At 42.0% G+C, this 26,455-nt stretch overlaps 1 protein-coding gene across 4 annotated transcripts in view; it reads right to left on the bottom strand.

Annotated features, from left to right (window-relative positions):
• Positions 1 to 11,308: 11,308 nt before the first annotated feature.
• Positions 11,309 to 26,455, bottom strand: part of LOC308368238 (anoctamin-1-like) — a 43,575-nt gene continuing 28,428 nt past the window's right edge. For 2 of the 4 annotated variants that reach the window (XM_080842371.1, XM_080842368.1), the window contains 12 exons: positions 22,563 to 22,640; positions 21,645 to 21,719; positions 20,659 to 20,860; positions 20,443 to 20,554; positions 20,291 to 20,348; positions 20,072 to 20,172; positions 19,168 to 19,310; positions 16,248 to 16,400; positions 15,743 to 15,795; positions 14,648 to 14,832; positions 14,417 to 14,522; positions 11,309 to 13,721 (listed from right to left, as the gene is read on the bottom strand). In XM_080842371.1, the coding sequence (XP_080698497.1) occupies positions 13,476 to 13,721; positions 14,417 to 14,522; positions 14,648 to 14,832; positions 15,743 to 15,795; positions 16,248 to 16,400; positions 19,168 to 19,310; positions 20,072 to 20,172; positions 20,291 to 20,348; positions 20,443 to 20,554; positions 20,659 to 20,860; positions 21,645 to 21,719; positions 22,563 to 22,640 (1,512 nt within the window). In that variant the 3' untranslated portion in view covers positions 11,309 to 13,475. The remainder of the gene's footprint in view (positions 13,722 to 14,416; positions 14,523 to 14,647; positions 14,833 to 15,742; positions 15,796 to 16,247; positions 16,401 to 19,167; positions 19,311 to 20,071; positions 20,173 to 20,290; positions 20,349 to 20,442; positions 20,555 to 20,658; positions 20,861 to 21,644; positions 21,720 to 22,562; positions 22,641 to 26,455) is intronic. The other 2 variants (XM_080842369.1, XM_080842370.1) reach the window with 2 other exon arrangements.

Below are 26,455 nucleotides of genomic sequence, written 5' to 3'. Positions count from 1 at the left end.
GTTAAGCAGAAAACGGATGCCAATGTGTGAAAAGGGACCTTTTGAGAAAATGGCATCAAAATGATTGGGAAGGAAAATAGAATGCAGAGTCTCATAATATGAACAGCAAAATGAAGAACTGGATGCCTTTTTTATTCTCTATGTTGCAGTGAGTCTAGAAAATATTTACTCAATCTATGGTGTTCCTCATGTCTAAACTCACAATGTTTACTGTAGTGAAGACAATCATGAAAATACACATTGCGTTCGTCCTTAACATACACAACTTTAAATGTATGTGTATTAGGGTCCTAAAGGGAATGTTTCTGTTTTTTTTCTTTTTACAGGTGGCACTAATGTAATAAAGAATGAATATATATTTTTACAGGGTGCTCATACATTTCATAATTAACTTTGTCAATCTTTATTTGAATTGCATTTTCAGAAACACTACACTCCATTTAAATAGCTGAATGAAAAGGATATTTCATCGATATTGAAAACTGTGGTTTTTAAAAACTCTCATGGACCATTTTCAAAACTGGAGTGGATTTTTGAAAGTAGAACCTCACCACCCCGCCGCTTCAGCAAGCTTTAACAGAACTTAGGAAACTAAAGGACACAATTTCAAAGGAAAACTGAGGCCAGTGAACCTAGCCGACCGGGCCTGGCTTTTCAGTAAGAGTTTCTACCGCAGTGTGTTGACTTTAGGATTGTGGAGTGTTCACCGTTCAAGCCTCCTTTCCATGCCACCGTCCAGCAGCGGTATTGTTGTTCCTCTCAACATATGGAACATGAATATTTGATCTGCATGATGAAACATGATCCACACCTATTAAGATCAGCAACAAGTATCTTTGTATCCAGACAGACAGACAGTCTGGATAAGGAACAGATGTTTTCCATGGCAGCCCCCTGAATTGCTTTGCATGGAAATACATTAAAGTCATGATTTCATAAGAACTAAATAAAAGATTTATGTTTTGAAAAGCTTTAGTAGCGCGGAGGACCCCATTAGCCTCTTTAGCTTTGATTAGCGTCCAACGCTACACTTCACACTTTGTCCATCCCCACACATTCCTGAGACCCATCCAAAAATAGCTACAAAACACCTGCTGTGTGTCAGAACCAAAAATACTCTGACAAATGTGTAAAAGTAATCTTACTTTGCCACACGGACATGTTTGCCTCTCCCGGGGCAACTCAAAAGAAGTAACACAAAGAAACAAATCTTAAACGGTCTTAAAGGGTTCATCCTGAAATCTGTATAAAAGGTTCTCATCACCATGAGTAGTCCGTTGTGCCTCATGTACAGTATCCCCACACTCTGGAGGGGGACTGCTTGATCTGGAGGCAAGTGTGTTGAGGACAACATTTTTGCACATGAAGAACTTTTCTCGGATTAGTTCTGCACCACAGTCAAAGTCCAAAGTTTCCTCTTCTAATGAACCAAACCAAGAGGAGGGAGTTGAAAAGAGAACAAAAGCACTGCTGGAGACTCCCCCCCCCCCCTCCACACACACACTCACTCCCCCACTGGGCACTTCCAAAGGGTAACTCCTGTCCTTGCCGTTCTGCCCCAGTGACAAGAGCTCTTTGGACCTGGTAACCCCCAGAGGGACGGAGGTGAGCTGTCCTACCCCGGCCCAGTCAGTTCAGCTCAGGGAAAGGTAGAGTGCCAATGAGTAAAGTCTCAGTATGAGACTGATGAGGCTTCAGCCTATTCTCACGGATAAAGTCAGTGCACTTTTCCATCTTTTGGATTATAGTTTGAAGTATTGGCAATGCTTTTCCTTTTTAAATGATGCTGATTAACCGTATTTGATGGGTAGATCATTTCACAAGTGCTAATAAACCAGCGCTAATCTGAGATGCTGGAGGATATGGTTTGTTAACCTTAAATAACTACTATATTTAATGCAATTTGTTTGGTCATTTTTTTATATAAAACATTTATAAAGTGATTTAGGTATTGGGACACTGTAGTGGGACTTGAAACGAGAGGATGCTTCATGCAGATTCATCCCTTTTATTTACCATGTCCGCCTAATAGTATTTCTACAACTACAACTATGCTTCGTTATTGTATTATTTGTATTACTGTATAATGGTTTCTGCCTGTCAGAATACAGTTTAATCTTCCATTGCTTTACTAAATCTTAAGACAGGTGCAATCTTACAGACTGTTTCTGGTGTTATTTTTATGTGCTTTGAAGGAACAATTTAAATATTTGTCCATGTCAAAGATGCTAAGTGTGACTGTCCACTCAGATTCTTTTGGGTGTGATAGCAATTAAAAGCAGTCAGTCATTGCAGGAATAACAAGAGCAATCAGAGATTTCTGACCTCCAGCAAGGCGGTACACAAATCCGGATCCAGAATCCGGATCCAGATCCGGATCATCCTGAAATTTTAATGGGGCTGTCCCAGGACCGATATGCACCTCTTGTTTCAGAAAGATCCGCCCAGTAGTTTCTGAGAAATCTTGTCCACAGACAGACAAACGGACAAATAAATAAATAAATAAATTAACGGACCCGATCGCATAACCTCCTTGCTGGAGGTAATAATATTGCACCACAGCAGGTATTGATTGTTGGAGACACTGCCACCTTGTGTTCAAGAAAGGTGCTGCTTAATGAAATTGAAATAACACATTGTGTTAAATGGCTATTTTACACAAAATTGGAGTCAAGGAAACATTGATAGGGATTTGCTAGGCTTTCCATGTTGATGTTTCTTTGACCGTTTTTGGGATTAACGAGTGCCATGCATATTGTCTGCATGTCTACATCCATACAATGGGTTTGAAATGCACCAGAATTATGCCAGGATATTAAAACACCCTTGAAAACTATACAATGGAAACAGAATAAATATTCATCCCAAAACTTTAAAATAGGCAAGGAAAATACTTTCATACTTTACCTGACTCTTGAACTTGAGGGCAGCCTGTATGTCGGATGTGTCTGGACCGATCATGTCTAAAGAGTGTTGTTTACTTCCACCTTCGCAGGCTGCTGATGTGATGCGTTTATGCTCTCTAAAGATAGAAGAGTCATGACTCACAGGCCACCGGGAGTCTGTCCTTATGTGGACCATACACAGAAAAGGAAAATAAACTTTGAACTTGAAACTTTGCAAAACCTGAAAACAACTTCTGTGTTTATTTTGTATGTGTGCGCCTGTGCATGTGTGTGTGTGTGTGTGTGTGTGTGTGTGTGTGTGTGTGTGTGTGTGTGTGTGTGTTTGTATGACTGCTTCAAAAAGTATTGAGACAGCATAGTATACTGTATACCAACACAATTGCATGTTAGAAAGAGGTGTCTTCAGCAAGCCACTGAATTAACTTGAACTAAGCATGACCACGAACCTCTGCACAGCTTTTCTTAATGGTGTGACATCTAACTGCAAGTAGGCAAATACAAATTTGTCTTAGAGGAGAAGGAAAGCACAACACCACCTATAACACCTGTGGCACCTGTCTGGCTGGCTCTAAATGTCATGCTACTTCTATGAGGGGAAGATATACAATTATTTGGATTGGAAGCTTATTGTCCTTTCAAGTGTATCTGAGATATTTATGTTTTTTGAACATCCTGAATGATCCTGCTATACTTGTATTCTTTTCATTTTGAGCATTTTTTCAATTCCAGAGCATCATTTTAACCCCTGAGATTTTCTTTATCTTTGGAGACTTCTTGTATTCAGAAGAGGCAGACAGGGAGAGATTCATCTGGATTGCTACACTTTCAAAAGTCTCTCTCTCTCTCTCTCTCTCTCTCTCTCTCTCTCTCTCCTGCACTTCCTTCTTCCTGACAGCAGGTAGTACTGAACGGAAGAGGTCTGGGAGCAGCTTGCAGCCTGCAGCAATCCTCTGTGTTTCCTGATCTACGTCATAGAGGTCAATGCACAGAGCCCAGCAGCCTGACAGGGTCATGTGTGAGTGAGAGGCAATGTAAAGGCCCGCTGAGTGTTCATGGTGACTCATCCTTCTCATCATACAGTACACTCAGCCCTTGGACCACCCTTTGAACTGTGTGTGTGTGTGTGTGTGTGTGTGTGTCTGTCTGTCTGTGCGTGCGTACGTGCGTGTGTGCGTGCGTGCGTGTTTGTGCACGTGCATGCTTGCATGCGTGCATGCGTGCATGAGTGCGTGAGTGCGTGAGTGCGTGTGTGTGTTTGTGTGTGTGTGAATGTGTTGTGCGCGCGTGTGCTTGCGTGCATGAGTGTGTGGGTGTGTGTGTGTGTGTAGGTGAGTGTGTGTGTGTGTGTGTGTGTGTGTGTGTGTGTGTGTGTGTGTGTGTGTGTGTGTGTGTGTGTGTGTGTGTGTGTGTGTGAGGGGGGGGGGGGTGAGGGGCGTGTGAGGGGTGTGTATGAGTACACTGAAACGGACACACTGAGTATTTGGAAACTGTTTTTGGAGAGCCTGTTTTTGGGCCTGGTGTTTGGGGTGAGGAGAGGAGAGGAACAGAGAGGAGAGGAGAGGAGAGGAGAGGAGAGGAGAGGAGAGGAGAGGAGAGGAGAGGGGTGAGTGCGCTCATTAGCCTGCTCTCTCTTGCTGGGTGCTGTGATAGCTCACACAGGATGGGCAAACTCATGTGTGTTCTCTAATGGCAGTCAAGCTGCTACCATGTAGTCTGATACACTATGATTCATGTGAGGACTGTGAACACACACACACACACACTGAAAAGATATATGTGTTCTCAATGTGCATATTACTAAGACAGATCATCAGATTCTTGGGCCTAGTAATATGGGTGCTGGCAGGTTATGCCAACATTATGGGATTATGTGGCTGGACATAGCTATCATGCTTGCCGTTTAACCTACTGGCCAAAGCTCACAGCGGTTGCATACCCTCAGTGCATGTGACTGGTCATTAGCTGGTAATAATCTGGTGATTTGCTCTTGAGATTGAGTGTTTCAAAGCCACTCTGATATGATCAGCGAAACCAATCCACTATGCACTTGTCTTTTGCAGAAGAAAAAACAATTAGCATCAACACACAGATCTCAGGAATCTCACTGTGCTTGTTGGTTTATTTGGTGGGCTAAAGTTTTGGCCGGGGTGCGAGGGCTTGAGAGCGGGGAGCGAGGACACGCTGGGGGACAGAGTAGAGCTGAGGTATCCCTCAGTGGGAGTCTCGTCGGCGTCACTGCGATGGCGTCACAGGGTCCTCGCAGAGCTTGCGGGGAACCTCTGGATGGAGAGCGGCCCTGACTGCTTATGTAAGGAGGTGGCGGGTGGAAGGGCGATGTGGCAGCTTAGTTGGTCTGAGGCGCGGGGGTCATCGCTGTGACAGGGGGTCCCCCGTCACCAGCTGCCTAGGTCTTCCCCCTGCTGCTGCCTGTCCTCCGTCTCTGGTCTGTTTGATGTTACAACACGCATCAGGTCAACCCCCTCCGCCCCCCGCCCCCCCACGCCGGCTCCTCTCTCTTGGGGAGAGCGACGAGGGCCGCTGTGTCGTCGGGGAGGTGCAGGTCCCCCCCCCCAGAGAAGCACAGGGCCACCGCTGGGCCGGATGGAGCTCTGACGCAGCCCGTGTCCATGGGAGTCAGGCTCTTGCTTCATAGGCTCTGGTTTGCTCAGTCACACCCAGCACCACCAAGGACACTCATGGTGACAATGATTCAGTCACCAGAATTAGTCACCAGATGTTGGTCATGTCTCAAGGTACTTCTTTGCGATATGTTGTCGCGCCTTCTATTTTAAGTTATGCCAGAAATTGAGTTACATCACTTTTTTCTAAATATATTTCAAGTTTTGTCTCCTTTTCAACGACTGTAGAGAGAATGATTGAACATTGTTAAAAAGCCTTCCTTCTGGCCACACTGATATGACCGAGGGCATTAGTTCCTGGCCACACTGATATGACCCAGGGCACTAGTCCCTGCCATAAAAAGAACAAGATAGACAGGCTACTTTTCCTTCCTCAAATCTCTAAAAGAAGAATTCTGTAGTATAACAGTTTCCGATATGCAAGAAACAATCGCTCTAATGAAGAGGTACTGTAAATGCCCATGACCACAATAACATGGGTAGAACCTTTACCAGAACCACTTAGTTGGACTGTAAGCAGTCAGAGGAGGGTTAGTGAATAGCCAGAAGAAAGAATAAGAAATGACCCCACGATGTCAGCAAAGATCCAGAACCCAACAACCTTAAAAGGGCAATACCAGCTCATCCCCCTGGAGGCTGTTCACAATGCACAGCTCTGCAGGAACAGTAGGGGGGAATGCATCACTATTTCAGCTCCAAGGTCTGATTTCCGTAAAGCGAGAACTCATTTCTTATTTGTGTGGGGCTTTACCAAGGGATGCTGAGCAATATAACCCACCCCCAACCACATCCACCTGCCGCCCCCTCCTCTCCAGCTGAGCGGAAGCAGCTGGAGGTCCCTCTGCCCCGTAAGCCTGTCAGCCTGTATCTGAGCGCGGGTGTCTCCCTCTCTGCGGTGGATGGGCCTTGCCAAAGCTCTTCCTAGCTTGTATCTGTCAGGGAGGGGTTGCCATTGAGCGAAGACGAGGTGTGAGTTCTCCCTGGGACTCCTATTGTACGCATGTAGCACGTAGGAGGTGTCCTGGCGGTGGGTGGAGGAGGGAGTCGTGGGGACAGGCGTGGGTTCCCCGCAGAGTGGCGGGATGGGTTCCCCACAGAAAGCCTTTGTGGAGGCAACACACACTACTGTCCTTGATACATCATTTGAAGGGATTCCACTGTTAGGAGACCATGCTGAAGACCACACCACAGTCTGAAAATGTTTTGGTAGTTTCATGTGATGTAGCACTTAAAGAGGACCTGTTATGCTCATTTTCAATGTTCATCATTTTATTTTGGAGGCCTGCTTGAATAGATTTACAGTCTTTAATGATGAGATTACATCATCATGTAACAGGAAAGGCTGGAATTCTAATGAGATGTTTCAGGTAGCTGAGAAAAGTGTGAGAGAGTTACTACCTCTGGTGTGTACTTTGGAGTTTTTAAAAAGTAAACTACTACTTTTATGTTTACAGCATAAATTGAATAGCACATCATAGTAAAGTTACATGAAACAAGGGTTATGTGATATGATTTGTGCCATTTTTAAAAAGTGATTTCCATCCGTAAGGCATTTTAGGTTTGGGATGGGATCATAGACACATACATGCTCTGATGGGGTATTATTGTAGCAGAATTATTTGCAAATGTGGGTGGACAGTTGTGCTACTGTATCTCGGTCCGTGTGTCACATTTCTAAATATGTAAAGGAATCTCTAAATGTGAGATTCGCGAGTGTATACAGTAACCTACAAATGTGTATTCAGAATCTGTGCGTAATCAGATTTGTAAACGTGTCTAAAAATCTCTATGTGTCATGAGATTTGCAAGTGTATTGAGATTTTCGTAGACATATCTGCATAGTTTTGTGAATATATAGACAAATCTTTAAATGCGTACATAGATATTAATGGCTGAAAAGTAGGCTATATTGCTCCAAGAGCTGTAAATACAGACAAGTCATCGGTTACAGCTCAGGCAAGCACTCAGTTGGTCATAGTTTAACACATGATCTTTGTTGCACTTCTGCCGTGGCAGATCTGAAAATGTGTGTCGACATTTGTCTGTTTGTTTACCATGAGCTGGTGTATGGCAAGCCAAAGTGGCCATTTTTCATCTCTTTCTCACTCAATTCTGCAATACCCCCATCAGGGGCGCAGATAGCACTGGGGACGGATTCACGGTGACCCAGATCCGTCCCTACCACTCTCCCTACGTAAGGCGACAATCATCAGTTAATAACTCTGCACAGCTGATTAGGCGATGTTAGCGTCCCCCCCAGTTCAAGAATCCCATCTGCACCGCTGACCCCCATAGTAGCTTCACTTGTCCAAACATAGAAGTTGACATGTGTGATGTGATCTTTGAGAACATAAATGGATGGTATGTAAATAGAAGAGTAAACAATCTTTCGGGTAATAATACTCAATTTACAAAAGTTTTCTTACATATCAGGGAGAATTTGTAGAATATATATTCTTGACGTTCTCCTTAAATGTGTTTATACCGATACACCTGTTCTTCTCAAATATGTGATTTAACAGATCAGTAGCACCACCTTGTGGCCGTTGGGAATACATGAGTTTATAAGTAGATCTTATCAAGATCTCCATGTTAGAAATAGCTTAGTTTATGGTACAAGCTAGCAAAATGTACCAAATACAGTTCTATTTATATTATGCAAAATCATATGTGCTAAGTATAATTCAGCAGCAGAAGACTGGCACACAAAAGCTTTATTTCATTCAGGGAGGCAATAAGCAACATTAACCAGCTAACAAGTAGCAACTGATAAACTCACATTTTGGCGAGTATTAGTATAGGGCCAAGCCAACAATACTAATACTATACCTTCATGTATTATGTCATGATGCATCAAAATATTTGTATCGTTGTGGTGCAATGTGAAGTAGATTTGGGGAAAAATGGCACTTTTTATATTTATAATCAACAGATGTTTTCTTTTCAGTGGTGAATGCTGGAACTAAAAGAAAGCTATCAGTGCTTTGCAGAGCTTTTAAGTGGCTTTAACACCACGGTCACTGCTAACAGTTGCATTTGAATACTGTTTGACCTTTATTTTGTGTGGCAGTACATCTATGAAACACTGTCACTGTCATGTACTAATTGCCAAGCATATGGACCTGTAGCCCACTCCCTCCCACTGCAAGTGCCTATTCACACCTCTGTTGTGTGTTTGACTGGTGGGTGGTTGGGTGGGATGTTGAGTGGAGAGACAGACACGGCGGACAGAGGGTTCTGGATAGCAGCGGAAACCTTGCTGATGCTAAAATGGCTCAAGCATACACATTCTCTTGCAGAAATGCAGTACAGGGTTGATGAAAATAACTTTTCTTTAAAAAACAAAAACACTGCAGACAAGCTCGACCAGTATTGCACAGCTAACAAGCCAACATTACAGCCATCATTTCTGGAGAAAACAAAAGAGCTTGTCTGGAATTGCAGTCCTTAACAACACAATAGCTTAGCAGATTCATTGGATGCATCCTGCTAATATGAATACCCAGTATTAATATAATAATAACGCCTAGTATTATGTACCTTGGATGTTCACATTTCGGGTGCTGTAAAATGTAAAATGAATCCAGCCCCTAGGGAGCAGTACCTGTCCATGAATGAGGAAGAATAGCCATTCCCCTTTTTATCAAGTATGTGAGGAAAGTGACCAGAGGTATGTTATCCATATCTTCCATTTGCTAGTCACACATTAAAGGTCCAAAGATGTTGCATACTACTATAACAACTACCTTTCCTGAGATAGTGTGCAATATTTGCTGTAAGTTGTCCCCACCCCAAACTATTTCACATTATGTTAAACATCCAGAATAGTGTAGGTGTATTCTTAATTAGCTAAACAAAAAAGATATTTGTAATAAACACATTTATTTAATGTTCGTGTTCTTACCTGGTTGTGCTGTGTGCTGTCCGGCATTGACCCTGTGCACCCCCCTCATGTGCGGCTACCCCACTGTGGTGTCATTACAGCGCTCACCATAGGAAAGCCAGCTCTGATTTCACAAGGCAACCAATGAGGACAGGTCCCGTGGCATTTCTCCCTGCTTATATATGGTAGCTATCAAGCGCAAAGGAACCAGAAAGGCTCCAGCACAGAAGGCACATCAAGCTGGATAGGAGAGACTGCCTCATGTTACGCACATCAATGCATATGCCTGAATCAGCTGGTGGAATTAGGGTAGCATAATGTGAGTTAACATGGCCCTCTGCTGTTGGAGGCTTCGCTTCCTCTCATTTAAAAAAAGGCTGTTTGGCATTAAGTGTGAAAAAAAGATTAGCACAGGGAGAAAATCAGGTAGTGCTGTAGTCATTTCAGGGAAGAGAAATTAGAAAGCCTTTATGGGATTTAAATGGCTTGTTGTTTTGAAAAGCTCAGAAGATTTGACCGAAATTGGCCATCTTTTGGGACATAACGGAGTGTGACTAAGGACAAGGTGCAAGGTGATCAAGCAAAACCAATTACACCCAAAGGAGCCAATAGACATCTCCTTGAGGGATAAGACTGATTTTCAAGCCATTAGTGCTCAGTGGAGCAGACCTAGGGAGCCACATATCTCACATTGCCCCAGGTCCTGCAGTTTGACTTACGGAGGTGAATAGCACAATCACTGCTCTTGGCGTGTTTGTGCCCTAATTCTACTGATGTTTTTCTACTGACTGAGGCCTATCAGCAGCCGTGTCTGGATTAAGTCGGGATTTAGACCTTTTCTATGTGAGTGAGTGGACAAATAAAAGGTACGGACAAATAAAACTGGCCAACCTGTGGCTCTGGATTACTTCAAGGCCTTGAATGTCTGCATTGCACACACAATAATCTCCAATGTGTCTGAGCAGTTTCAAGGCTAAGCGAGGGCAGCATTCTCTCTATTCTTTCACTTCACAAGTTAATGGTCGGAGCAACCAACAAATGACCGAATGATCTGCTAAGTAACAGAAAATAGGGCTAAAATATGACATATTTATATTTTACAAAGCAATCAATAGTAACAATAAACAGCATGAGTCTGTTTTTAAATGGTTCTCAGCTAAATCTTTGTTTTCATTTCTAAAATAAACGTTTAGTCTAGCACACACTGTACGCAGATTAAATGAAACAAAAAAGATTCACTCTCTCTTCATATTAGACTCACTGAATCCACTTTCTTGATCTCAGCACACGACTTCCTGTCAAAGTGACTTCTTGGGTCGGATTGTCCCATTCCTCAATTTCATAAGTGCAATCAAAAGGGAGGAAGTGTCGACCCCGGGAGATGGAACATCTCTCTTTATTTACATTGAGAAGTGCTTCCTCTGAGCTCTGTTTCCTGAGGGCTCTGCCGAAACCACTCTGTCCTGTGTCAAAGATGTCAGTGGCTTAAGTCACACAGGCGTGTGCAACGCTGCGAAAATGTTGAGAAACGTTGAAAATTGTACCGTCGCATGAAAGTGATGTATCAGTGCTGTACACCTCCTGAGCTGTGTCTAAGCTGAGTGCAGGCTTAGTAATGAGATGTGATCGCTGCTCTAATGAAATTATTTCAGTTTCAGACATCACTTTTATATCACATAGTCGTGATCACTAACTAGAATGCTGAGCAGCAGTGAATCCATGTGAATACCGGTGCCGGTTCCCAGAGGTATTTTGTTCAGTGACCAGTGAATAATACAGCTTGTTAACATCTGCGGACGTAGTTTGACAGAACTTTCTAAGCCATTGAGCTCTTGTACAACATTTTATTCTTAATTCCATCAGAAATGGACCTATAGAATGACAATGTAATATCCCTATAGAATGACAGTATAGCCTCTACACAGGTAAAATATGCTGCTATGACTTGATATTCAGTAATTACTATTTATAAAAGAGCCCTAATATTCCTAGTCTGGTAAGGCAAGCAAAAAAAGGCATTGTAATAGGAAAAACTATTTGTCTGATGTATCCAGTAGACAGAGGTAAATGTAAACATAAGATTTTATATACATAGTTACACAGAAACACAGCAACACATGACTCAATACCTGACACAATGTCCTGGTTGACATTTAAGTCCCACAGATCAATGTTACTGTACAAGTATCACACAAAATGCTCTAAATACTGCACTACAAAAGTGACTGTACAAAAAGTGTTGGTGATAGGGCAGCAGCATCAGTTCACCAATTAGGGGCTTGCTCTGAGACCACTCCATCTCTGTCTCATCTCATCTCAGACAACCTCAGAGAAATAGAAGGGTTTTATCTCAAAATGACTCGCTCCAGTGAGTTATACATCGTATAAATAAACTAACAAAACACAGAAGGAACAACAACAATCAAGGAAAATAAACTGCACTGTAGCCTACTTAGTCTCTCAATAAGAAATATTGTAATTTAACAGAAGCTGCTATGGCAACAGTACCTCTTAACTCATATCCAGGATGATAGATATGTACTGTAAGGGCTTAATGAACATAAAGCCATGTGTTCGAACACACAGTAAAATGAGTACACATTTTTGATACATTCCGTACAAGGTACAATAAGATACCATTTTCCTGCAGGGTGAATATAATGTAATGATATACCTTGAAAAGAAATATGAGAAGTACATCTTTGGCACAAAAAGTAGTCACACTTTTTTCTTAGTATTTAGACATTAAAATGTTTTTTTTTTTTTTTTTTTTTTATCAACAACTTTGCAATAACTGGAATCCTTCATTTGCAGTGCATCTTTTCTCAGAGTTAAATGATGTCTGCACAATTAAATCTTAAACAGAAAGACAGTGCCTTTGAGAGCAAGACAAAAATGAGAAGAAAGGGAGAGATTCGAAAACAACAGTAAAATCTCAACTGACAGCAAATTGGAATGATGAAATGTTTGTGTAGCCTAAAAGTTGGAAAGCTGGTCAGAGCCAGAAGTCCATCTTACTACTGTGACGGTACTACTTCCTGAAAGCAGCGCTATGGATGCTATGGATGGTGAATCTGACGGAACTGCTTCTTGTTAGCAGTGTGATAAACTATGGATGGTGAATCTGACGGTACTGCTTCTAGTTAGCAGTGTGATAAACTATGGATGGTGAATCTGACTCTGCTGCTCTTCCATGCCCAAAAACCTGATTTACTGTTTGCAAAAGATTCAACTTTAACATTAACATTCAATTGAAAGGAATGAAACTGTGAAGGATCTTTTACAATCACAGTCCTTTAGGACGTTAGTCTTTTCATGTTCTTGGCACCCTAAGTGCACTGAATCAGAGTTGATGTTTGACACTCGTTGGTAAGGCTCCTCGATGTGCAGTGCCCATTCACTTTAAACTGTGTTGAATTGGAAAAGTAGAAAATGTCGATTTGAAGAACATAAACCTTACTAAAATAAATATGAAACTTTTAAGGAGGTTGATAGCAAGGTTATACGTGCATATGATTATTGGAGGTTTATGATTGCTAACTGTGCATCTGACTGTTTAAAGAGTACTGCAGGCAAATGTTTAAAAAAAAAGCAGATGAAAAGCGGTGTATGTTTTTAAAAGTTGGCGTTTCTGTTCTGCACATTATATAATGTATAACAAGATAATATGTACAAACCCTGTACCACACACTATCTGGGTTCGATGCATGGTCCGCCACAGCTGAGCGGTTTCAAAGAACTGCCAGGGCAACCCGAGGTCTCACTGGCTGGCAGGGCAGTCTGTAGCCGAAAGGCTTGGCAAACATGGCAATGCACACTGTCAAGACTGTGGCTTACTTCAGCCCCCTTAGCCACAAGTGTGTAAGGGACACTGTGGAATGTCATGGCAAGAATAAGGACACCTTTACACACATGCTCACAGATAAACAAACACACACACACACACACACACACACACACACACACACACACACACACACACACACACACACACACACACACACACACACACACACACACACACACACACATGTAGATGGCTGGACGCTAGTAGTTGTTGGTGTGTGCGTGGGGCGTGGAGCGTGAGCGGGCCACAGGGCTGTGGTTGTTGGTGTTGCTGTTGTCTTTCCCTGCACTGGATAACATGCTGTCCAGCACCTGCAGCTTGCCCTGCTCCTCCTTCATGAACAGGTCCACCATCAGAATCTTCTCCTTGTGGATCTGCAGGCTGATGTCTTTGGGGATGTCTGGGATTACCCAGTCCACAACATCGCTCATCAGCATCACTACGTTCTAATGGGTGAAACAAAGTGAGAGAGAGAGATCGAGAGAGAGAGAAAGAGAGAGAGAAAGAGAGAGAGAGAGAGAGAGAGTGTGAGAGAGAGAGAGAGACAGAAAGAGAGAGAGGGAGGAAGAGCGAGAATGTGTGTAAAGCAACCCACTGGCCAACATAAGGTGCATCATTTGTTTAATACATTTTGTACCACTTAAAGCTTAATGGTGCTATATGCAAGGATTTGAAGTTCATAACATTCAAAACTGAACTAAAAATATTGACAGAATTGCGTTGCTCAGATATCGAAGTTAGGATGCTAAACCAGCTAGCATCAGCTAGACCTCAATCTATATTGATGGAGACACAAATGGTCGCCTAGATATTTTTCAACCATATACTGTATATATATACCAAATGGTCGCCTAGATATTTTTCAACCATATACTGTATATATATACCAAATGGTCGCCTAGATATTGGAGGTAGGGGTCGATCAATATAGTGACACACTGCCCCCAATACTGATACTAGGTCTCCAGGGGACATATTAACTATTCGACCTTGGCGTTTAACATCCATTCCCACACAACACCATAACACTAAACAAACTCAAATAAATAGCTTTCCGTGTGAGTGGGAATGAGGCAAAAGTGGATGTGATTGCCCACTGGACATGCCACTTGGAAACACTGATCATTATGGTGATACTAACCTGGAAGACAATGACAAAGACCAGTCGAGCAGCCAGCACTGCCCAGAACTCTTTGGAGATGTCATAGGGTGTCTGAGACCATGGCGGATCCCTATAGTCCTTATACCTGAGACATGATTAACAAAGATGGTCCTTGATCAGAACAATTATCATGAATCGTAAACAAGAACATGCAGTTTCAAGTACAGAATATTCAACACTCAAGATTTGCTCTAACACTCTTCCCCTTACCTGCAAATATCCACACGATAGCCCAGGTACATGGGATTCATGGGAGCAGTGTTGTTCTGAAAGTGGGTGACATTGAAGTGAGACAGGGTGTGGTTGACAAAGCCATGCATGGAACCGTCTGGGCTGTACATATACAGGTAGACGAGCCGGGGGATGAAGTCAGAGGTGAAGGCGATGACAAAGGCCTGGAAGAGAGAGTCAAACGGTCACCACGGCAGTTGGGGGTGGGTACATAAAGGCTGAAGATGACTGATTTTGACTGGGATTTTTTGGGGGGGAATTTGTGTAAAAGGAAATGCATCCATTATGACACATGGTGAGGAATCTCTGTTCCTAAAAATAGAAAAAAAAACAAGAAAGCACAACAGCCATGTATTACACAGTCTGGAGGAATCCCACTCTTGAAAAAAGCTTAAAAAGGTTCCATGGAACCTTGGCTGTAGTCTTCCGGCCTTTTGTGTGAAAATAAGTACTTTTTTATTAAGAGAAAGCGAGAAAGCTATTAATATCCCGCTGTCTCTAGAGATATCTCATTGACATCCTGTTCTGCTACACATTTGCTAATTATAGCCCTAGATGTGGGAGAGGATGGAAGACATAAAATGCCGCCTGTTCTGATTAAATATGCCCTACCCCCATAAATTGCAGAGATGTTGATCTGAATGGCTCACTGATGAAGCTTTCGGAAGTACAGGTCTAGGCAGGAATTTGCACTCAGAGACTGACCAAGTAAGGTTTACTTTGATTTTGAGGAGCTTGGGAGGATAGATCTCCCCAGAATCTAGCTGTGAACTTGTACAAGCTCTCTCTTAAAGTGGTGACATAAATCCTCGGGGGAACAGAGACCATAAAATTGGAGACCATGTTATTGTTGGACAAAGGGTGAAGTCAAAATTTAAAGGAAGGTTACAGTCGGTCAGTCACCGCAAAACAACAAGGTTAAATTTCATTTATCAACATTACAAAATAAAGTTCTCTTCTCCTCATATTTACACACAATACTGAAGCTGTTCTATTTGCTCTTGCTCTAAGTCAAATAAAGCTTCATTAACTCATCCCGCTATTTTTACACACATATTTCCTCATAGTACTTACGTTTACGATTACTGCAACTTTGGCCACACCTCTAAGAAGATTGTACCAGATCCCTGAAAAGGAATAGAAGAATTCATGATTCAATTCAATGTAATTCAATTTAAATGTATAAAGCGCTTAAACAATTAAATTGTCTCAAGGCGCTTTACAGAGCCCAGGACCAGAACCCCCAACATATGGAATGCAATTTAGGCTTATCTATTGCTTTTATTCAGAGTTATAGGCCATTCATATATTTCTGCAATGATAATACACAGTAGAAAGAATAAAGCTATAAGTTATCAACATAACCAGTAGATAAGGCTAAAGCCTGCAGAGACACTATCAACACCACAGGGTTTATAACAAACAAGGCATGTCTTACAATGAACGTATGGTGGACGTATTTACACTATATCCAAATTGCCTAATGAAATTAGATAAGACACAAGAGCTTTTCTCTTGACGGTGCTGTTCTGAGAGATCAAAGAGAGTGAACCCTGGCGTGTGAACCTGAGGCACTCACCGATGTCCTTTGCTCTGGCTGCCACAGGCCTCCTGAGCTCCCCTACAAACTTCTTAGCGTCCAGTCGGATCTCAATGATGTTGTTGAGCAGGGCGAAGAGTGGTGCCAGTGGGAAGGAGGCCACAAACAGGGTCACGAACCCAAACTGAATGACTGGATGAGCAGTGAGTGCGAGAGAAAGAGAGAGAAAGAGAGAGAGATTGTTTTGGATGTGGCCAGACACTGTCATCAGCAAGGGTGCTTTGTGATGTTAAGTAGTAGTAGTGGTAGTAGTAGTTGTGAGGTTGAGTACTAGTATCCAAGAGCTTATGAGCAGTCATGCACTCTGACTGATTCTACATCAGCAGTCAGGGCTGCTACAGGCTCTGGGCAGAGGGCACCAGGTGCAGCGGTTTAGCAGATATTTTGTACATCAGGGAAACAGCAAAACAATTCTCTTAGGCAGTCCCGTGAATGTGATATATATATACCGCTCATAAAATAGTACTCGCTTGCCGTGACCTTTTTGGCCAAATCAAATGAAACAGGACATCTCTGGTGACTTGCTTTATTTCTTGAAGCAGCTGAGGTGAATTTGGGATGGTGAATTAGGAGGAGCAGGCCAGCTCATGTGGACACACACTCCCGCTGGAGGGTCACGGCTGCGTGTGTGTGTGTGTTGGTGGGAGGTATGCAACCCAGAGGAACGCTGGTTGGGCCTTCAGTGTCCTCATGTTTGGAAATCACAATATGGTCATCTTAGTGATGCCATGAAGGTACAAGCATTGCAACATTGTTAGTTTTAATATTAGACAAAGGTAAATGTCTAGAAACAACTGTGTTCTGTGGAATCAAACTACTAGGGGTAGCAGAATCAACTAATTAAAATTGTTCACAGCTCAAAAAAGATTTAGCTTGTATTGTCTCTTATTGTCTAATACATTTATATTTTACATTCATCTGGCAGGTGACCTAAGCAACAGCTATCTTAGTATCAGCAGTGTTGACTAAATACCATACCAGGGACACTGTTAAATACTGTCAAATTACAACACTGACACGTTATAATCTTACAGAAAGGTCAGGCCCATGAACACTGAGCGTCCAGCATGTGGCTTGACGGGTAGGTACTTGGCAGGAAAGCTGCAGTAAGGGAAATTCGATGCTGCCGATTGACAGCCGCTGTTGGTTGGAAGACCTTTTTTATGAGGGTGTGGTGTGGTGTGGTCATATGAGACCAGTGCTGGGCCGCTGTCTGCCTCCCTCCTCCCAGAGACTGCTGCTTGCGCTTAAGTCAAATCGAAAGCAATCTAAATAGAGGGCAACCTTGAAGAATTTCTCGGATAGGGCCACAGAATCTTAAAGACTTAAAGACCTAAAAAACATGTGCATGTATAATCTATTGACTATTTGATAGGAAGTATGATTCAGTATGCAAAACGCTTCACACTGTGCAGCAAATTAACTTTAGGTTCATTAAATAGTGGAAGTAAGGTAAAGCATCTCAGTTTTGTGCCTTAAAGCCAATGGATGCCTATGTGTAGGCAAAATGATAAACACACACATACACACAAACACACAAATAACCCTAACCAACACCTGGCCTGTGGGAGAGACCCAGCCGTGGTATGTCTCTTCTCCTATCCAGTATCTGCTGTCCTGTCACCTAGATCTCTGGAGCTGACTTGACTAAGGCTGGTGTTAAATACAACCCCTATCATTAAACATATAGCATACATATAATGTAATACTGGTCTGTGTCAAACTATTACCTTTAAAGCTTTGGGGGGATTTTGAAGGAGTTCCCTCTCTGAAATATCAACTGCAATTAGCTGACATTCACTCTGACATTTACCATGCCACCTACTGGTGCTTGGCACACCTAATATAGCAGAGAGGTTGGGGCCCTTTAATTTATAAATATGCAGGTCAATTAAACCCTGTTTGATAAGGGTGCAACTCTCATCTTGAGCTAGCAATTTGGTGAGCCATCAAATACAGGAAGATCAATGATGTAATTAATTGTCATTCTCTGTGAAAACAAACATGCCCTTTGGAGAACTCTCTCACAGTGGAATGATCCTTTCATGAGTCCTGTGATTGTTCCAAAGCTGAGTCTGCATAAGGCTCTCGGTAACGTGGCCAACAGAAACAGCCGGTGATTTACTTATAAGGGGACCTCCATTCCATGACTTTCCAACGCTTCTCTGGCAGTGTACCTTCCAATATAAATACTCTCTTGGTTGTGGAAACAAATAAATGTGTTTCTCCACCTGTTCACCTCCACCATGGATTTAACAGTCCACACAAATTACGGTCCGAGGTCTCTCTTCAGTAGTGAGAGTGACATCTCTGTTTCCCACATACTGGGAGATAATAAGGATTGTGGAGCAGGGCTACAGATAATCTGACAGGCTGAAGCCAAAGCTATGTATGTCACTGGGCCACAGAGCTATTTTAAATATGACAGACTGGAGTTGCCACAACTGACATGTTTGGCCGTAACGGAAACCAGTCTTGCGAAGACGATGCTCAACACTGACATTTCCCACTGAAACATGTTGTAACACCAAATGCCAATGAGATTTCTCAGCTATACTGGCTGTCCCAAATTAGGACTGAGGGGTTTAAGGTGAATATACCACAAGCCTCCTTGAACAAGATATAATTGTGCGGGTACATATCTACATTTTAGTATCAAATCAAGGTTAGAGATTTGTTATAATTTCCTACACTATATACAGTATGTCTCCAATATCCAAACATTATAGATTTGTCAAAATGGAAGAAAAATCCTTGATTCATCCTTGATTGTGCACAAAATATGAGTTGGTGTAAGTCTGCTTTGAAAAAGTGAAGATAAAATATATATTTAAAATGATTAGTAAAATCTTTCCCCAGAGTAAAAGTAGAGTTCAGCCCCAGTCAGTGTGTGACTCACTCATCTCCATGTACTCTGGCGTGAGGCCGGCAAACGGCTCCAGGAAGTGGTCAGTCTCGTAGCGCTGGAACTTCTTCTCACGCTCCTCTTCCTGAAATGAGCCCCGCTTGGACTTAATGTACCTTATCAGCTTCTTCAGCTTGCTACAGTGACACAAGGAAAACCACAATCACTTACAGAACATCTGCTCAAAATGCCTTCATGCTTGCATATGATGGATACATTTCTGTTCTATCTATCATTCTAGTTGACACGGTTCTATGATATGTCCACATCCTTGATGGGTGAAGCTTTCCTTTGCATTTTGATGCCTCATGCTCTATTACTGAGGCTGTGTGTGTGACTGTGTGTGTAAGGGGTGACAAGCGACAACAGACCTTTTTTTGGTATACAGAATGCCTTCCGTACTATGAAATGCATGCTGTTGTTCACTAGATTGATCATTTTGCTTATCATTTTTGCTAGAACTTTCGTAGACTTTGAACAGACACTGGCACTCTAGAGGCGCTTAATCAGCCTTTGCTATTGTAGACAGAATGTGCATTCGATAGCACAGAGTGATTATAGTGTAGGGCATTCGGCATTTCTTGCCACAATTACATTTGTCTACAAAATTAGTTTATTTTGTCCACAAGGTGAGAAGTGAATTCAGCCATTTGTCCACAAAATGTCATTTGAGGGCATGACATAATTCATCACATGTTTTTCTGTGCACAGAAGAATGTGTTCTCTTAAGTACTTGGTGGATGCAATGTTGACTTTTTTGTGTTTTTTTTTGTGAACAAAATAGATGACGGTGTTATATGGTTTGGAATTCGTTAATACGTTCAATAGCACAGAATGCATTCTCTATTACGCAAAAAGGTCTGTATACACATGGCGCCCTGTGTGTGTTTGTACTTACGGTACACCAATTTCAAACAGGTTGTTTTGAATAAGCTGTTTGCCAAGCATGGTGATACTGAGTTGAATACACAGCTCCATCAAACAGCCTCCATGGTCACACTGTGAAAATCAGAGGGTTTCTAAGCAATTTCCTTTCGGGGTTCAATAAAGTACTCCATCTAGCTCATTCCAGCATCCAAAATTTCAGCAAAAGTGTTGCCTTGATAAACAGTTATACCTCTTCCATCCGGTAGGACTCAAAAACGTACAGGTACTTTCCTGGGCGGCCAACCAGTCTGAGAGGACAGAGAGAGTAGGTCGTTTTGGCAAATTATCATCAGGAATGAATGAACTGCACATGAGTTAAGAAGAGGAACACTGAGTACCAACCTGCCTCTGAAGAAGGCGATGTATATGATGGGTGTGAATGCGTTCACAAACTTGAGAATGAACGTCTTGAAGATCAGTCTCTCCTCAAAGCTCTTGTCGGTTTTAGGCACCTCTGAGGAGAAATCAAACCTTCATATATGCAGAACTGGCTTATTTCAGCTAGTTCCACAGATATTTTGAGAAAATGGATAACTCCGAGGACAGTGGTGGACTGACCGAGTACAGTAAGCCAGCGAGCCACCGCCCCGTACACTTCATCCAGGATGAGGATGACCACCAGGTTAATGATGGCGGCGGTGGCTTTCACCGTCAGCCGAACATTGGAGCGTGTGGTGGGGTTGGAGCTCATGTGCAGGGCGGCTTTGGTGGAGATCCTGTACAGGATGACTCCAAACACAATAGCAAAGGTCACCCCAATCTGAAAGAGAGAACATGTAGCGTAGCTATGTCAGTTATTGGACAGTGTCAAACATCAGCCATTCTGTTAAACAAACAAAATGCTAAGTTTAATAATGGATTAATCAAGCAATATAGTACGAGTTGGAGTGGGGTAGGTAAGGGATATTCCCACGGGTGGTGTTCGGCCGTAGCCACCGAGGCCGGAGGCTGAGTGGCGTAGGCAACAACACACGTGGGAATATCCCTTTCCTACCCCACTCCCACGAGTGCTTTATTGCTTTTATAAAACAATTCTTTAGTCAACCAATTAACATTTCAACAAGAAGGTATTGATTTAAAAATGTTTATTTCGCCATTGTTTCTCCGCAACAAAAAATTGTTCCATTGTCAACGTCTTGGTTTGGAATTATAAGAACTTTGAATTAACGGTTATCATCAATGCGCTATAGAATGGAGTGAGGAGTGATTTATTATTAGTTGGGTTGTTCTGGGATAATCCAACGCATGGAACGTCTCTCGTCCATCAGAATCATCTAAATAACGCGATAGAACCCAATTGTTTTATAACAATTAATAACTTCAGTTTAATAATGGATTCGCATGACAACGCGAACGTTTCACGATAACACACGCTGTCAGATAATTAGCACCGTTACGCTAGACTGTAGACTATCCTGATTACTATGACAATCAGCAATCTAAGACCAAATAGTGCTGAGTACGATTTCGATCTGAACTGTCCACATTTGATAGAAACATATCCATGAAGAAATGGCTTAAGGAGAGAAAACTGTTTGACTTACCATTAAAAGCATCATGACTACATTGGTCATGTAGGCTGGAAACCTGTCTTTACACGTCAGCTTCTCTTTCTCTGTCTAAAAGATGAGAGGGGCTGTTAATATTTCTGAGGCTGAGGAAATATTTGAACAGCTATCAGCAAACACTAACACTAAGAGAAATGTGAGAGAGCAAATTCTATGATGCTGACACAACCATTACAAAGACATTTCAATATATAAGGTTCAACTCAATTCAGTGAAGGAGTTGGACATTTAGCCAAATTGGAGGACACAATACGATGCACTCGTGATTATCTGAACAAATGTAAAAGACGGGTCAGCATCTTCAAACTGCCAGTTGAGATCGGCCTTCATGCTGGCGGACGAGCCTCACAAACTCACAGTAAAATGACATGCACCAGAACACTCTCAAGCACCACTGTCTAAACACAAGGGATTCTCTGGACATCCAAAGCACTGCGGTGTAGGAGGGAGTGAATAGTGCATTCATTGTCTGTTTGAACAGAACAACACTAGAAAGTGATGGGTGTGGCATGGGAAGAGTACTGTTTGCCAAAAAAAAAATGGAAAGTTTTCAATTCAGCACACAAGGTGGATAGACCTCAAGTCGATTGAGGTTCCACCCACTTGGAAATAATCCGTTTGTGAACTCTAAACCAATTATGGCATTTGACTGTTCAAAGGACTCCAAGAGCTTTTTTTGTTGAGAGTATTCACATTGTAAGGACCGTAGCTCATGTCCATTTGAGACCAAAGTGCCATTTCATCTGAATGGACTGTGTTTTGTGTTGCTCGATTACAGCACAAGTGCCTTAGAGCTCTGGGGAGTCCATTAAGGTGACGAATGGCTGACTGAGTGCAGCGGGGGAGCAGGATGGACAAGGGGGCAGACGTGGATGCAGAGGACACCGACAGTACCAGTTTAAGGCCAGCCATTGCAGTTTGAACAGTTTGCTTCCATTTGTTTCTGGGTTCCTCTCCTATCTCTGATGGCTTCTATCAACCAGGTTGGGCACACACACAAACATAACCATCCGCAAAGAATTAGGTACACAGTCAAAAGGTTTAAAACTAGGGAAAACACACAGACACACAGACACACACACACACAAACACACTCTCTCAATCAAACACACACACACACACACACACACGCACACACAGAAATGCACACACACATTCACACACGCACACACACACACAAACAGACAAACGCACACACACATACTCACACACAAAAATGCGCACACACATACACCCACACACACACACATACAAATGCACACACAAATGCACAAACACATACACACACGCACATACACACAAACACACACACATACAAACACACACACGCACACGCACACGCACACACTTACACACACACACACATACACACACACACACGCACACACACACACACACACACACACATATGCACACACACAAATACGCACGCACACACACAAATGCACACACACATTCACACACGCACACACACATATACATACACACCAATGCACACATACACACACACACACACACACATACAAATGCACACACAAATGCACAAACACATACACACAAACACACACATACATACACACACACAGAGATGGGCAAAAATACATCAAAATGTATTTTGATACAAAATACAAAATACCCCTCAAATAAATGTATCAAAATAAAATACAAAATACTGTTGCCAGAAAATGTAACAAAATACAATACATGTATTTTGTATTTTTAAAATACAGAAAATACTTTTTCTGAATTTTCAGTTTTCTCACAATTTGGTATAGCAGAACATTCAGGTTTGGGCTAATCAGTGGCGTAACGAAGTAACCACGGGGCCAGGTGCAGGCTATTATGACAGGCCCATGTCAGTGGTTCCGTATCCTTTTTTTCATGTTTGTAACCGCCGCCACAGGGCTCTCATTGCAATCTCTTTGGCTTCCGGGAGGGCTATCCCCACCGTGCTTTCGTCATACGTAATTGCAAGGTAAGGACTAGGACGCGATCTGGCACTCCTCGCCTGGGCGAGACGCTCCACTTTGTGAATGTGGCGCGCCTCACCTAGGACGCGATCTGGCACTCCGCGCCGATGAGACTCTTTTTAAAGATCTTAGCCTACTATAAACGTTGTTGAGACTCTTACTAAAGATCTTACTCATTCTCACAGAGACAAAACAATACACGTAGCCTACTATAAACGTTGTTGAGATTTTTATTGAGTTGAAAGTCGGTAACAAAACAAAGACAAATAGCTACACGTCAAGCAATGTCATTTATTTCCTAAAAAACATTTTACGAATCCAACTTACATTACCACTGCACACTCACAACCTTACAGATAACGTATAGAAGTTGTACTAGCATTTGTATTCAAAGTTTATACTTTAATCTACCAAAGTACTCACCGTTTAACAATACAACTTCCACAAGTTACAGATTATCTTTGACAACATTGGCGCCCACATGTGATTGACAACACTGGCGCACACATGTGACATCACACAGAAAATGACCGTGTTGCTATTTGTTTTGTTTCTGTGAGAATGAGTTAGATCTTTAGTGCGAGTCTCAACAACGTTTATGGGCCATTCTACCGAATTCGTGTAATATGCAGTCCCTCAACAATAAAATCTATTTACAAAACAATTAGGTATTTAGGCATAGATATTAAATTAGAAAATGTTATGGTCTATATAAACCCAATGCATTACATGAGATAGTGATAAGCTAAATATATACAAAATCATCATTTATAGGGTACTTTCTATTGGGAAGTAGCTGTCCCCAACCCTGACATCTAAATTTCAATGCCTTTAAATAACACTTTTCAATTTTTTTTTTATTTTTTTCAATGATTTAATTTCAAAGATCTTTATGATTGGGTTGAAACAGAACTTGGAATATTTAGATTTATTGTGGGTTTAATTTTTAAATCAATTTACTATACTCAAAAAATCATGTCCCTAGTTTTCATGTCACTACCGAAACACAAGAGTTTTAGTCCATAGGCTGAGCCTGTGTTTTAGCCACGACTCTGCATTTTTGACCATGCAGTGACACTGCATCTCTGTCCCTCATGGTTGAATGGTAAGTAGCTAAATCCCATAGTTTTTATATAAATGTGTTCCAAAGTCTGAAAATCGACGTGTAACCTTAAGAATTGTCACTACCGAAACGCATGTTTTCTTCAATTAAGTAAACCTTTTGGGGTTTCATGGAAAATCTTATGTTTGTATGTGTGTACACCTCTTCAAAGATGTGTTTGCAAGCCGTGTGCTTGCTAGAATTCTTTATTTATGCTTAAAGTTAGCTAGAATTGTCACTACCGAAACAGTCACTACCGAAACATATGGTAGTGACCAGATGATTTTGGTAGTGACAAAATGAAATGGCAAGTAGTTCAATCCCATAATTTTTAAATAAATGTGTTGTGTGGACTAAAGGGAGGCCCAGAGCACCTTTTGGATGATTTTGGGAGAGAAATGAACATCCATCCAACAGTGCAGTCACTACCGAAACAGTGCAGTCACTACCGAAACAGATAAATTGACCTTGAAAATTTGGTAAAAAATTCATTTCTATGGATTTCATTGTGAAAATCTTCAAGAAATATTTTTTAAAATACTCTTCAGAGAAGGGAAAGAAACACAATCTGAACAGGTCAATAATAATACTTTTTTACTATAGTAAATGTGATGTTTCGGTAGTGACAATTTTTGGAAGAGGAAAAACATTCCAACACATTCTGAAAATACAATATAAAACTTGACAGTTCTTTTACTAGATATGTGTACTTTAGATATGGTACAATATACATACGGTCAAAGTTTTGGGAAAAAACCATACAAAAATTCAAAATATATCCGACATGACTTTGCATCAATTCGGTAGAATGGCCCTTATAGTAGGCTAAGATCTTTATTAAGAGTCTCATGTGCGCCCGGGCCCCTGCCTCTATGCAATGCGGCGTGGAGTGTCAGATCGCGTCCTAGGTGAGGCGCGCCTCATTCACAAAGTGGAGCGTCTCGCCCAGGCGCGGAGTGCCAGATCGCGTCCTAGGTGAGGTGCGCCTCATTCACAAAGTGGAGAGTCTCGCCCAGGCGCGGAGTGCCAGATCGCGCCCCTGGACCTTAGCTCTAATTGCGTATAAGGACATCACACGGCTTTCATCAAGTCACATTGTGTCAAGATGGCTAACGTTCAGTGCATCAACTCGATTCGCTCTTTGAAAGAACCTCCTTTAAGTCGGTGTACTGAAGATAAATTGACAAGGATCAAGACAGCTTTCTAAGTTTTCGACCACAACCCTGTTTTGTGAAAAAAATTGATTTAACATGAGAGTCAATGAGAGAGATCTGGGGTGATTTCCTTTTCGCCCCAAAAAGGGGCAGGCCATAAGAAGCAACACTTTTGGCAAATTGACTGATTCGACATTGACATTCAGAGGCAGATCAGATGGTCTCGTGGTAGAATCCGACAGAAAAAAAATCTCCTTCTGCCTAAACACTGGAGAAAGTAATTTGAGTATTTTAAATACAAAATTACTCCACTCTAAAGTATTTTGTTACAAATTACATTCGATTTTTTATCGGCCCTATCAAATACAAATTACAAAATACTCAAAAGCAAATGAACTGGTATTTCAAATACAAGTAATTGAAATACTGCCCATCTGTGCACACACACAAAAATGCGCACACACATACACCCACACACACACACAGACAAACGCACACACAAATGCACAAACACATACACACAAACACACACATACACACACACACACACGCACACACACA

The sequence above is a fragment of the Sprattus sprattus genome (assembly GCF_963457725.1).
Source record: "Sprattus sprattus genome assembly, chromosome: 7".
Classification (NCBI taxonomy): domain Eukaryota; kingdom Metazoa; phylum Chordata; class Actinopteri; order Clupeiformes; family Clupeidae; genus Sprattus; species Sprattus sprattus.
The sequence above is the reverse complement of the archived record's forward strand: the minus strand, read 5'-3'. Positions and strand labels throughout refer to the sequence as shown.